This window comes from Nilaparvata lugens, chromosome 14, assembly GCF_014356525.2.
Source record: "Nilaparvata lugens isolate BPH chromosome 14, ASM1435652v1, whole genome shotgun sequence".
Taxonomy (NCBI): domain Eukaryota; kingdom Metazoa; phylum Arthropoda; class Insecta; order Hemiptera; family Delphacidae; genus Nilaparvata; species Nilaparvata lugens.
Genome location: NC_052517.1, coordinates 18,759,856 through 18,775,126, shown reverse-complemented (window position 1 = coordinate 18,775,126; position 15,271 = coordinate 18,759,856). Strand labels below are relative to the sequence as shown.

Genomic DNA, 15,271 nt, shown 5'->3' with positions numbered 1-15,271 from the left:
GAGGGAGTTATAAAAATTACTCTAAAAATGAAATTGATCAATATCACTTATATACATTGATATAATCATCATACTATTGCTATAGATTAATCTCGGCCACATTTTACATTAATATAATCATCATTCTTTGAGTCTGTTTTTACTTACTCACTGTCTTTAAAATACTTGTTTAGTCCAGTTAATGAAAGAGTAGAGGGAAAGTTTGAAACATATTTTCTTAGTTTTCAAAACTAATTTGTATTTTCAACTAAAAATGTCTTGAAAAAGTGGTAATCTGCTTTAATGTGAATGTAGGCAGATTCCGCTTGACTTGATATCACATTGTTCAGCTGGTTCGACTTGAATCCAGTTTTGGTATAAAATCCCCTTGAACATTATATTTGGGATCAGTTTTGAGAAATATTTTTAGCTAAGTTCCAGACTTAAACCAATTAAACTTAGTCAGAAAAATTGACTTTCTAGTGTGTTAGTAGTGTAGGGGTCGAATAGACCCTGTCAGTAGGGAGGAGAATGGGTGTTCTGGTCCAGTGTGTGTGTGTGTGTGTGTGTGTGTGTGTGTGGTGTGTGTGTGTGTGTGTGTGTGTGTGTGTGTCATGAAGGGTAGTAGAATACTCGATTGTTAAGGTTAAATAAAAAAAAAAAAAAAAAATTTTGTGTTATCAGTTTGTTTAGAACTTGATGAGTATAGATGAGATGTGGAATGTGGATTGTTTTTTTATTATTATTTTTTTTCTCAATTTAACTAACATTGTGTCGTTGGTCTTGGAACTATCTGTTACTATCTGTAAATAATTCTATAGTAATTTTTTTTATCGTCACTGTTTTTTTAGGGAAACCTCGTATGTGTTGAATTTCATTTTTTTGGGATAGAAAAAAAAACCGAACAACATCAAATTATATTTCATTGGAAAAAAAATTATCAAAGAAACAAAAATTTTTCTGTATAAAAAAATATTTTTTATTGGACAAAACGATATATAGACTATACAATATTTACAACAATTTACAAACCACCCCCCCATCATCATCATTGGGGGTAATGGTGATAATGGTGGATCTCCACCACTATCACTATGTTTGGGGGGTGAGGGTGTTGGGGTGGAGGATTTTGTGGTGGAGAGTTTCGGGGTGGAGGGTTTCGGGGTGGAGGGTTTCTGGGTGGGGTTTGATGGAGGTGGATGGTGGGAGGGGGTTGGGTTGTGTTTATATATAGAGGGGGGTCAGGGGCCAATAACTCCTCCAATGTTGAGTGGGGCCTTCTCAATGTTCGGGTGGTGGCAGGGGGGGGTGTGGTGGTGTCCATCCTGAGAAAAAAAAACAAAATGTTATTTCAGAATATTATTAGAAAATATTACTAATAATTATGCCCGAAATGAAATAAACAATGGAAAAAAAATAGTTTTAAAAAATACTATTCCAATAATTCTTAAGAGTTTTATATTATATATATATATAACTCCTAAAAAATATGACCAAAAAAAAAACAAGAATAAATTCTGTGGCTCCTACAATATTATATGGGAGCAAGACTTGGGCATTATCCAAGAGTGTAATAAGAGCAGATTACAAACCAGATGTTTAGAAGTTGGTCAAATTTGTTTTTTTTTCAAATTTAATGATTGTCAATTTATTATAATTTGATAACAGAACAATTCTTATTTTTATTTTTATAATTCAATGATTGTCAATTTAATTATTACAGAACAATTTTCATTTTCAGGAGAAAAAAGGGGCGGAGTGGCCATCACAAACTGATCCTTGGACTTGTGGAAATTGATATTCAAATTTGTAACGTTTCCTATTTTTTTAAAAAAAAAAACATGCTACAGGTGGGAATATATTATATTGGATGATAACACCAGTTCATTATATATGGTCATAGAATAAAAAAGAAATTCTAGCAAATAACGTGATTAGTTACAACAAATCTGTTTGCCCCCACTTTCAAAAGAGAAAAATACTTGGTTAAAGTAAACATTTTCATTTTCGAGAAATTTGGTATCCGAAATTCAAGTCACAAGTCGAGGGTTAAGAGTCATAGTAGCGTATCTACAAAAACCCAACTTTTCAGAAGAGCAAAAAAAACTATAAGTTCACACCCCCCACTATTTCTTAGGTCTGTATTAATTTTAACATCCTGGAATTCACATATCAATCTCGTGCTTTTCATTTCGATAAATTATTGAAAGTAAATAAAGAATCTTGTTCTAGTTACACTATTGTGACCACAATCAAATCCAAAAAATGTATCATTTTTTTCAGAGATAAGCTATTCTGAGAGTGATCAGTTATGAATAGTAACAATTTATTAATTTGTCTATAAATTTTATACATGTTTATTGACATTAAATAACAAAATATGAGTGATATATGATAATATATAATCAAGTATAGAAACTGACAAGTGTCTAATAATTAGGTACTGCATTATTGAAGAACTGGAATATTGAGTACTGAAATAAAATTATTATGCTCTGAGAAGGACTGAGCATTACAAAATATAGAACAATAACATTGAAACTAAATTCAAAAATTCCAGTCTCTTCAATGCCTATGTAGATATTATCACAAAATATTATGAAAAAACGACTCTTGAATCATACTCGAAAATGTTTCTCTATTTCAATATTCTCAATCTCTTCAATATCTATATAGATATTTTATAGCAAAATATTATGAAACAATAATACTTGAATCAAACTCGAAAATGTTACCCTCTTCAATGATTATAACCTATAGATATTTATTACCAAAGCTCATAATTTCTCAACGTCATCTTTTAAGGACTAGAAAAATGAATACTGTAATATAATAAATATACTTTGAGAATGACTGAAAATCACATAATATATTATGAAACAATAACACTAAAATTAAATTGGACTCTCTCAATAATTCTCTTTTAATTTCACTCTCTTCAATAAATATTATTTTTATCACCAAAGCTCATCATTTTATGCAGGTAGAAATATAGGTGATTCATAACAATGCAATTCATAGACCATTGCAATTACAGACTGTATTGTAATAGGTCTATAGTTCTTTACATCACCTCAATCTCCAGATTTGTATACCAAGAAACTGTTTTTGAGATCCCTGGGGAAGACACCAAGCTTCATCAAGGCAAAGAAAAGTATGACCAGGTAAATGGTCAGAACACGAACACAAAATTAGTTGGAGTAATGTAGTAGGAGATTAGGTATCATATTATACTTGAACTCAAAGTCCAGGACCTGAGATCTGGACTTCTAGTTGCTTTCTGAGTCCAAAACCTTCTATAAATTGATAATCTATTATTATAGTAGATCTTCAAGTAGTAAATCAACTCACCCCGTTACTGGTCCCAACATTCTCACAGGTTCCACTGGTCCCACCTGTACTTGGCCCTGAATCACTAGGTCCACTATAGGTGGAGCCAGTATTGACTGGTCCATTATAGCTGGACCCAGGATTATTTGCAGGGACAGAGTAGTATCCAGGATCACCCCCAACAGTAAAGCTGGACCCAGGATTGACAGGGACAGTATAGCTGGACCCAGGATTGACTGGGACAGTACAGCTGGGTCCAGGATTAGCAGGGGCAGCAAAACTGGACCCAGGATTAGTAGGGACAGTAAAGCTGGGTCCAGGATTATTTGCAGGGACAGAGTAGTATCCAGGATTACCCCCAACAGTAAAGCTGGACCCAGGATTGACAGGGACAGTATAGCTGGACCCAGGATTGACAGGGACAGTACAGCTGGGTCCAGGATTAGCAGGGGCAGCCAAACTGGACCCAGGATTAGTAGGGACAGTAAAGCTGGGTCCAGGATTATTTATAGGGACAGAGTAGTAGTATGGGGGGGGTGGTGGCATTGTAGATGTGTCTGTGATAATAGATGTGAATGGTTAGGCGGGGTCTTCTCTTTCTATGCTGCTGCGACTGGGTGCCTGAGGGGCCAATAATTCTCTTATTGTAGAAGGCCAATCCACTGTTTTTCTTAGTAGGGTGGTCACTAATAACCGGAGTAGTGTCAATGGTGAACAATGTTTATTCCACTGTTAATTTCAATTTTCCTGGGCAGATTGTTCCAATGTCATGAATTAGGTTTACAAAACCTTAATTATTATACTTTTAGTTTCAGATCACACATTGATCAAAATAACTGCAGTGATGCAAATAGGAAAATCATGGAAAATGATTTCTTGCCTACCTTAATTTGTCATTGCTGAGCATGACATTTCGACCTCTTTTTTACAAGCTATCATTCTTCACTAATTAATAAATATGTTATGAGGCTCTTGATAAAATAAAAAACTCTTGATTGATTATGGCATTTTAATATAGCCACCTCTAATAGAGGTGGTTATGGTGGTTTCAATCATTCATATGGCAAATTTTTGTATGACAAATTCCAGATATTCTTAATATAGATTTACATTTCAATTTGCAGATTTTTATTAAGGACTATATTATCTAGATTGAGGACTGGATAAAGTGCTTTGAAATCACATATCAGAACACATACAGGAGAAACACCTTTCAGCTGCAAGTATTGTGACTATAAAGGTGCTCAATCAAGTGATTTGATTCTGTTGAATCATAATCAACCTATTGATCTTGAGATCAATGTGAATTGTTGTGACATTTAATTACAGTTTGAGTATCACTGATTGTCACCCAACAATAATGCAAAGACTATTTGGTCGATGAGCTGGTGATTCTCTCTTGATAGTGGCACAGGACAACCAACTTTCGTGACACACATCTTGAGTCACCATTCCTTCATATAATGTGGCAGATGTCGGCAACAAGGCAAGGCTGTGGTCCGGAGAACTGCTGAGTAATTTAAGGAACAAACATTTGGGAAAGTTTCTTGATAGGGTCAGGCACAAAGGGCGGTACACAAAAGAGTTGATAAGCTGCTTTAGTGATTAGTCTGAAGACGGATGGAGGTTTTCACTGAGGTGGTCTGCGTTTTGTGGAAGTCTTCTGTTTGCAAGCAAACTTAGGACGTGGCATATTGATGAAATGAAGTTAATGAGAAGAAGTAGAGTAGGGAGGAGAATGGGTGTTCTGGTCCAGAGTGTGTGTGTGTGTGTGTGTATAGAGGCGTGGTGTGGTGTGAGTTTGTGTGTGTGTGTGTGTGTGTGTGGATTGTTTTTTTTTTATATTATTGTTATATATTATCATTATTATATATATATATATATATATATATATATATATATATATATATAAGTTAACTAACATTGTGTTGTTGGACTTGGAAACCTCCTATGTGACAAGCCCTACAACCTGTTGAATAGTTACTATGTGTAAATAATTCTATAGTAATTTTTTTTAGGGAAACCTCATAGCCTACATTATGTGTTGAATTTCATTTTTTTGGGGGATAGGAAAAAAAAATAACGAAAAACATCAAATTATATTTCATTGGAAAAAAATCAAAGAAACAAAAAAATTTTTCTTTATAAAAAAAATTTTTATTACAGAAACTATTTACAAAAATTATTTACAACCCCCCATCATCATCATTGATGGGGGTAATGGTGATAGTGCTGGATCTCCACCACTATCACTATGTTTGGGGGGGGATTATTGCTGTTTTGGGGTGGGGGTTGATGTTGGGAGTGTTGGAGGTTGATGGTGGGAGGGGGTTGGGTTGTGGAGAAAGGAAAGGTGGTGGGACGAGGGGGTTGAGGGGCCAATAGATCCCTCAGTGTAGTGTGTGGCCTCCTTAGTGACCGGGTGGAGACAGTGGTGCCAGGGGGGGGTGTGTAGAAATAATAGTAGTAGAAATAACTAGTAGAAATAATATGCAGATAAGATGGATAGAATGAGTTGGAGTTTGGAGGACACTGAGAATTAAATTTAGACAATCAATGTCATGGGTGCACTGATACATTGCAGTATTATTCGTTCAACTAAATATGTATTTTGTTCGGACGGTGTTAAGTTTGTTTTCATCAATTGTTCACTATAAAATCTACCTTGTATGATTTCATTGTTAAGATCGCGAATTACATAGGTTGGCGGTTGTGTGGGATAAACAGCATGAATTATAAACAGTTCTGGCGACCAATTTAATCTAAAACTTTTATCAAAAACCTGACGAAAATTACTTATTCGCACTACGTCACCTAATGCAAACTTTGGACGATAAACTGTACGCGATTGCTTTTTCTTTGTCTTTTTCAACTGTAACATGATCAAATGCTTTTCATGACGTCGTCTAACACTGGCCGGTGTCATGCCAATCGCTGAATGAATAGTGTTATTATATTGATAAACAATGTCCGGCAAAATGTTTAACCATTTTTGTGTACCGCTACCGTTCATACAAAAGTGATTTCAGTGTTCGGTTCAATCTTTCAACAAAAGCTGCCTTAATTTCAGAAAATACACTGTAATGATTAATGTTTAACCTATTGAATAGTTGTTTAACATCCTTATTGTAAAATTCACGACCTAAATCGCTTTGCACATTTTTTATACCTTTATTTAACACTAATATTCGCGCTAATTTTCGTTCAACTTCTTTTCCTGTTTTAGTTTTTAATGGTTCAGCAAAAGCATAACGTGAAAAACAATTAATTGCAATCAAAACATAACAATAGCCGTTGTTTGCTCTAGCAAATTCTGGCAATTCAATTAAATCAATTTGAATGAGGTCTTTTATTCCTTTTAATATATATTTACATCTGTTGAATTTTCTTCACGCTGGACGGTGTAATTCCTGAGCAATTTTCTGTTGCAAATCTGACATCATAATATTTGGGGTTTCGTTTCGTTCTGTTCTCCCCTACACGAATGTCTGTGTGCGCGTGCTTGCTTCTGTGCGTGCGTGCGTGATTGTTTTTGCTAGAGTTCAGTCACACCAAACACCTGCAGCACTGCTATGCTCTGCTCTGCGGTCTTCAACAGCGATCTTTCTTCGTCTTCTTCTTCTTCTTCTTTGTCTTCGACGGATGTTGTTTCTGCCTCCTTCTTCTTCTTCTTCTTCTTCGTGTTCGACACAACACTGAGCTGTGTCGGAGCAGCGATGGCGCTTGTTGTATCTAATATGAACTGGTTTCACTAATAGCTTCTTGCTCCACTTTCCTCACACATTTTTCCTCTCGCTCTCTCTCTCTCTCTCCCTCTCTCTCTCTCTCACTGCTGCGATACGATCAGTCTGGCATAACTCCAGAGCCACTAGCCGTCCTGCTGCTCCTATCAATATCTTCTCTTCTTCTCTCTTCTTCTATTAAATAATGACCCCACACTTTCGTATCTATACCGTTTGATTCAATGTATCTTTTTGTGTCAAATGGTGATAATGCAACTTTGGCACACGATATTTGATAAATATCATGTGAATAACTGCGTAATTGTGAAAAGCATTCACGTTGAACTAATCTATCTGTCAGACATTACATGTACATATCATATCTTAGTTTATTGTTTATAATTGTTCTCGCTACACCTTTAGCTGCGTGCTTACTAAATTTTTCATAAGAACTATCCTTAATACTACTACTACTACTACTTCTACTACTACTACTACCACTATTACTACTACTACTGCTACTAGCACTACTGCTTAGTACATATTCAAAACTGTAAAGTTTTGCACATAAACCAACAAAACCGGTAATTATGGAACCGTTTAATTCATCTTTAAATGTGCCAGGCACACCACGGTTCAATTGACTATAACAACAATGTGTGACAGGATAAGCACTTGTGTCAAAATGTTGAAGATTTTGTTTGATAACTGCATAGATATCGTCCGATTTGATATGATATAGCAACGAGTCTGTATTGGTCATGCATAATTTAACACAGCTTGGATCGAACATTTTCAAGAAAATGTTGTAGTGGAAATTGAACATTGTAAATTTACTCAAATCAAGAATTGAAAAACCAGCATAAATTGGTCGATCTAATTTTATTTCTGTTTTACACATTTGTACAGCGACAATGTCTTTGTCAAACACAATCCATCGTTTACAGCTTGGTTTTGCAATCAAACTTTCCAATTTTTTCTGACAAGTAATTAGCTTAAAATCTATTCTTTTCCTATTATTTTCCATCAATTTTCCGAACAGACTATTTGAAAGAAATTTAAAGAGGGTACGTTCAAATGAATTTTTTGCTTCCTTTCTCAGTTGTGCATTCAAATCAATAAACGGTTTAAGCCAGTATGACTGATGAAAAGCGATTACTCTATGTACAGCAGTCAATTTCATGCCCAAGCTTAAATAAAGTTTCAAATTTCTATAGTGGAGTACATATCATTTACGATTATAAAGGGTGGCTAAAAGACGTGATGACGCGGCGCTAGCGTTCATGTCGGGAGACGGGCGGTGCGCGGCCGCTTCTCTGCGCAGAGCAACAGTGTTGTCTGTTTGATATGAAGAGAACAGGTTGTAAGGCGTCTGATCTTTTAATGGTGCCAGGGGAAAGCTGTTATGTAAATCATGTAAATTAACTGGATAGGACAGGTCTGCTTCAACTATATAGCCAGTGTCAGCTTCATCGTGAATGCTTGTAAAATCGCCTAAAGCTGTAATTTCATCTTGTGATAGAAATCTGAAATTTGATTCAGGTAGTTTGTAGGCAATCATTGTATGTGCGTATAAGCTTGTACAATCAAGATAGAGCAAAAAACTATTTTCAATAGCTGGGTTATAATTTGCGCCCATATATTTATTGTTTGCGACTGCATGACGGTGGGGAATGACTGACATTCCACCGCGTAAACCAGATTCTATGAGCAAGTTCATATCAGCATTGCTAATTAATTCTAAACGTACTTTAGTCAAATATAACATTGCATTCAACGAAAAATGTGGTAACGATACAAAGTGTGATACATCCAGTTTGTAAATTGCAAAAAATACAGACCTAAAATTTTGAAAAATATCTGCCAGCAGTAAGCAATCTGACAAAAGGTAAAGATCATGATATTCACCCAATGAGTTTATGTTAAATTTGCGCCAAACTTTCTGTGCATGCTCGTAATCTTCTACTTGCAATGCAGTGTTACTAAGTGTACTGTAAAATGAGTCAATTGCTGGCAATTGCTGTTCTTCAAATTTGTCTGTATCTGTTATGTACTGATACGGGTACACACCTTTACGTAGTAAAAGTTTTTGATGATTTTTATCGTTGAATATTTTACACATTACTTTGAAATTAGTATCAATGTTTTCTGTATCACTTGCAAGATTGGCAACAAGTGACTGTAGACTTGAGCTTAAGAATTGATAGCTGTCAAGGAAACGTACCCGATCTACTGTAATTGTGAGGAATTTTTCCGATGAGTTTGCAATACAATCAATTTTCTCGTTTCGTCCTGCTAATGCCTTAACAATGAAATGACTATCATATCTGCGAAAATTATGAAAAAAACAGTTTAATAGTTTTGTTGCTTTTGCATTTAAATTACAAGTCGTGTGCGTTGCACCAAGAAAATTTCCAGTTGTATGAGAATGGTGCCTAAAACGAATTTTGTTGGCTTTAAATTCATCATTGCACAAAAAACACACTGAACTATTGTTAAAAGCTAATAATTGTTCTTCATTTAATTCAATCATGGGCACTTCTTGTTGCATATCAAAGGAACAGTTTCGACCTATGGCAATGATCTCATCAAGAAATTGTTCAATAATTTTCTCGCCAACACTTGTAGCTCTATAAACGCGTGGACCGTAGAATATTTCACCTGATTCGTCTAAAATAATAAATGCATAGCCGCAAGCAACATGTTTTTGTGTTTTCCTTGTAAAGCTATTTCCTATATCAGTTCCGAGCAAATCATCATCATCATTTTCATCGTCGTTGTCGTCGTCGCCGTTATTTGTTGGTACAATAAAACTTTCAAAATCGGCAAATGCAATGTACTTATTTTTTAGTGTGTACAAAAAATTTTTAAACTTTAACATTTCACCCTGTTTAGGTAGTACTGTTCTTTGTATTGCAAATGTCGAACACAAATCCATGTGTTTTTCTAGATTTGTTTTTCCATCACAATTTGCTTGTCTGTTAGTTGTAAATTTGTTAAAACAATATGGACAAATGAACACTTGTCCATTATGCAAAGACAAGTGATGACTCAGTAGCCGTGACAATCCGTTATACCCTTGACACGTGTTTATCAGAACATAATGCCATTTTTTCGGTGTTGTATTATTTGACAATAGTAGAAGATTGATTTTATGTTTGTGTTGTCTGTAAATTGAACAACGGTACGGGAAAAACTTTTTTTTAGCAGCATCATAAGCAATCACTGTTATAGAAATGTTTAAATTTTACACTTCAAATTTTTTAATGTCATGCACTGTAGTAGGAAACTTAATACCGGTCAAATTTAGATTATTTTCAAATTGCTTCAGATAGTCAACATTCATATTTCTACGTCTGTAATGAAAATAGCTAAGTACACTCCATACAAAACATTTACTATCATTTGTGTTTTTTACATTTATAACGGCTCTTTTTGCTTTTATAAAATCAGGTGTTTCAATGTATGTACTATTTCCGCCAGTTAAAGGATTGTAACGAGTAATATTCAAATTTAATGAAATGATTCTAACTACAGACCAACCACTACCGTATCTAATAAACTTATCAAGCATTGATTCAATTTTCTCTACACCACTAATAAATTGGTCTTGCAAAATATCTAATTGTTCATCAAGATTAATTAACAATGACGTATAACTATAAAACGATGCATTTGTCATAGTTTCAACGATTTCTTCTTGTTGCGGTTGCGATTGATTGCTGCTATCAACATTTACTTTTTTCAATTGAACAGTTGTTACAAAATACCATTTAATATTTTTGTCAAAATTATCACTTTCTTCAACAATTAATTCAATTACTTTCGGCTTTAAAATTTACAATAATGTTTGAGCAACATCAATGAATATTTTTCTAAAAACAAATCTGTAGCGAACTGCACTCGAATTTATGCTAGTACTTCGTTCAATAGTATAATCCATAGTTTTTCGATTTTGCTAGTAGATGTAGTAGTAATAATAATAATAGGTAATAGGTAATAGGTTTTGTCGTCTTACCACTTTGAAGAGGTTTGCGGATCAATGTTTTCGGCTTTGTTGTCGTCGCCGTCGTTAGCAGTAGCGTTCACGACTCTCCGTTTTGGTTGAGTTGAGTTTGTTATGTCTAGCAGAATCAATGCTGCTTCAGCTTGGTGTCCACTATTACGACTGGTCTGCTGCAGTGTCGACTCAGCGCTCACTCCACCCGCAACAATTTGCCGGCCTCTTCCTCTGCCCTGAGCGATGACGCGTTGATCGGGAAAATAAATGCTGCGTCCTCGAACTTTTCCACCATGTTTTGGCGTTTCACACGCTGAAGAAAAGTGGACGCGTTTTGCCGGCGGCGAATCGCTGCTGTCAGCCGCACACCATTCCTCATCCACCATTTCCTCCCCCTCCTCCACCTCCTCCTCCTCGTCTACCGCTATCATCTCAACCAGACTGAAAAAACAAACATATAGAATGAAATAATTGTATAGAATAAAATGACTGTGTGTGTGTGTGTGTGTGTGTGTGTGTGTGTGTGTGTGTGTGTGTGTGCGTGTGTGTGTGTGTGTGTGTGTATGTATGTATACATTTATTTGCAAACACACATTATTGAATGATCATTTAAATAAATCTGTTTACAGATAGAATATTTTCCAGTTTGATAATCACTTCAAGCACAATTATTGCCTCAGCCACCATTATACATATTTGTTTGCAGCTGCAGTTTGTTTGTTAGAGCAAGACAATATAATTGTTTTCAAAATAGAAATTAAAGTAGTCAAATCAAATTGTTTACTGCTGCTGCCGCCGCTTTTTCAGTTTGATTGTTAGAGTATAACATTTTAATCATATTTGTTTTCCAATCATTATTGTCAATGTTGCTGCCAATCATTATTGTCAATGAAAACATGACAATGTTTTTACCACCAATCATTATTGACAATGAAAACACTCACAAAACTTTATAAAAGCTGCTATCGCAGCGGCCGCCGATTCAGCCTTATATCAGAGGAATGACCTTCATTATGTACAACTTGCATTATTAAATTGTGGCAACCTGAATTAAACGACTGCACATTCGCACGCGTAATCTTAGTAGTAAATCTATGCGGCATGAAAGTTTCAATTTCGGCATCTTCATTGCCCCGACGTCCTACATTTGCTACCCTGATGATAACAGCATCCTTGTTGTAGGAGCGCACAACACGCGCACCTAAAACAGGATACTGAAATGAATCGGATAAATGTTTTAACGCAATTGTACGACGTCGGGATGGATCTGAAAACCTTATCAGTCCATTGAAATCAAAGTGCTGTTCATGACGCATAGAGTTAGATCCTAAGATTGCGCGTGGACGTCTATAAGGGTGATTTGTTGTGGTGTAGGCGTTGGCGGAGGTTGAGGCGGTGGCGGCGGGGGGAAATCCTTGATGATGTGATGATGTGGCGGTGAAGGCGGGGGGGATTCTTGTTGTTGTTGTGGCGGTGAAGGTGGGGGGGATTCTTGTTGTTGTGGTTGCGGCGGGGGGGGATCCGGTTGTGCGGTGGGAAACAGTTGAATGCAGCAGCTCGGGTGGCGGGGGGCGGTGGTGGTGGTGTGTATAGCACAAGCTGCTGGCAATGTGATGGCGACGGCGCTAGTGATGATTGATGTTGGACGACTGGCGATGAAGGGGAAGGGCGGTCGATGGCTATGCTGGAAACCTGTTGCTGGCGCTGATCTGCTCGATGAAGAGGATGGCTGAACTGCACTCGAATTTATGCTAGTACTTCGTTCAATAGTATAATCCCTAGTTTTTGATTTTGCTAGTAGTAGTAGTAGTAATAATAGGTTTTGCCGTCTTACCGCTTTGAAGAGGTTGTTTGCTGTGGGTCAATGTTTTCAACTTTGTTGTCGATGTTAGTAGCAGTAGCGTTCACGATCCTCGGTTGCGATGAGTTTGTCACGTCTAGCAGAATCAGTGATGATGATGATGCTTCAGCTTGCTGACCACTATTGCGACTGGACTGTTGCAATGATGAGTCCGCGCTCACACCACCCACATCAATTTGGCGGCCTCTGCCCTGAGCGATGACGCGTCGTTGATCGGCAAAATAAATGCCGTGGCCCCGACCTTTTCCGCCACGTTTTGGCGTATCGCACGCTGTGGAAAAGTGCACACATTTTGCCGGCGGCGATTCGCTGCTGTCAACCATGCACCATTCCTCATCCGCCATTTCCACCTCCACCTCCTTGTCGACCGCTATCGTCTCAACCAGGCTGAAAAAACAAACATATAGAATGAAATAATTGTATAGAATAAAATGACTGTGTGTGTGTGTGTGTGTGTGTGTGTGTGTGTGTGTGTGTGTGTGTGTGTGTGTATACATTTATTTGCAAATGCACAATGATCATAAATCAGATAGTATATTTTCCAGTTTACTTCAAGCACAATTATTACCTCCTCAGCCGCCATATTTGTTTGCAGTTGTTAGAGCAAGACAATTTCGACATTGACTTTCCCATTACATTTTTCCTGTTTGTCTGAAATGCTAATATTACAAATCGCGGTGTATCAGCTTTTGAAGCCATCTTTATAGTCCAAATCGTGCTAACACTGTTCGGCAGCTGAGGATATTCGTGGATATCCCATTTTCTGAATGCAATTTTCAATGGCCTATCCTGATCAACAATTTTCAGAAATTTCAATCTTAAATGATCGTCTACATGAATATAGGGCACTTTCCAAAGCAATTTTGTTATTTCCAACGACATTGATGTTGCTTGCGACGACTGAATACAATTAATATCTGTTGCGGACCTCAAAAGCACAAGCTCTTGTCTCATATTCAAAATTACATGTTGAAAATCTTCGAAAAATGGCAGAAGTAATTTTAACGGTACGCAATAAGCAAAAGTATTATTAGTTAGTGTTGATGCACTATCAGTGAAACCTGCTAAATTATATGTATTTTTATCGTTTAGTTGTTTCACTAAATATGATTTAATAGTAGAAGTAATACCTACTAGTCGACTCTTTGCAACGACTGTACCTGCCAACTCAAATCGTATCTCATCAAACATATGTGCTACTGCATTTGAACTGAGCGTATATACAGCCTCGACCGGCGGATCATCAGGTTTGTCTTTTGCCGGCGGTTTTGTACATGTAATTTTCCCCTCAACAATAAGAAAAGATTTTGCAACTAATGAAATAAGGTCATGAGACGATTTCGACAAACGTATTTCATCATTGTTATTAAATTTCAAATTACCATACGGCGCATGCGTATGATAATCAAATTTTGTTATATCTGAATAATAGTGTATGTCTTGTTCAACATTTAGTATGTCACTAATTGCGGCCGCCGCCGCGTGTTTTGACGACATATTTCCAATTCACTTTAAAACCAAGCTTTTCTAAAAACCTTGCTCGATTATGTGTTATCAGTTTCATGGACTGATAAGTACTAACCGGTGTCGGTTGCTACATGCTAAAAGCAGACCTACCGCCACTCCACACCCTCCTACTTGCCGCACCTAGGTTGTTATACACAACAAAACCCATTCTGTAGCGCGATTCCTTCTTGCTCTCTCGCTTGTGTTGTTTGCGTGACTAATGCTCACATCATTCTAACACATGCTTGATCCACCGTCGCCTCTCTCTCTCTCTCTCTCTATTCCTTCTTTCTAATGTGTACTCTTATTGTTATACTATCGCAGCGGAAATCAACTAGTTTACCATTCTGATCAACTACTTGAATTACAATAGATTGAATTCTGTGCGTGTTTAATGGAAAGTAAATAATTGGCGATGGTGATTCATTTATTAGAAAACCAGGTGCAACCTTTGGTAGAAATTCAAAAATTGTATGAACCTCTTGCCCATTTTGATAACTGCCGCATGCAATATTACAAGTAACCTGGAACGATGTTATATTTGTAATGGATACTAAACGTTTAGAATAATGCCATTTATTTGCTACAAGAATTTCTCTATCAAAACCGAGTATATCGGCTAGTGATGTGTTCATTGTTAAATCAACATCTTTATCCGCTTTCAATTCACATAGCATTGTCGTATTATTTCCTTGTATAATTAGATTTGAACTATCAACGTTCAATTTTCTCTTTATTTCATTTATTATACGATCAATTTCGTAGGAGCCTGTATCCAAATCAATCAAGCTATCACCATACTTAAAAGATGAGTTGACATTTTTAATTATATTCGGTACACTATTGTATGTCCATAAATTAATCAATCCAATT

General features: G+C 36.4%; 1 protein-coding gene across 1 annotated transcript; it reads right to left on the bottom strand.

Moving 5' to 3' along the window:
* Window positions 1–1,027: 1,027 nt before the first annotated feature.
* Window positions 1,028–14,359, bottom strand: LOC120354285. The gene is made up of 3 exons (XM_039441192.1): window positions 12,866–14,359; window positions 11,050–11,472; window positions 1,028–1,304 (listed from the first exon to the last, which is right to left on the bottom strand). The coding sequence occupies exons 1-3, from the start codon at window positions 13,387–13,389 to the stop codon at window positions 1,028–1,030; spliced, it is 1,224 nt and encodes a 407-aa protein (XP_039297126.1). The 5' UTR covers window positions 13,390–14,359.
* Between the last annotated feature and the right edge of the window lie 912 nt (window positions 14,360–15,271).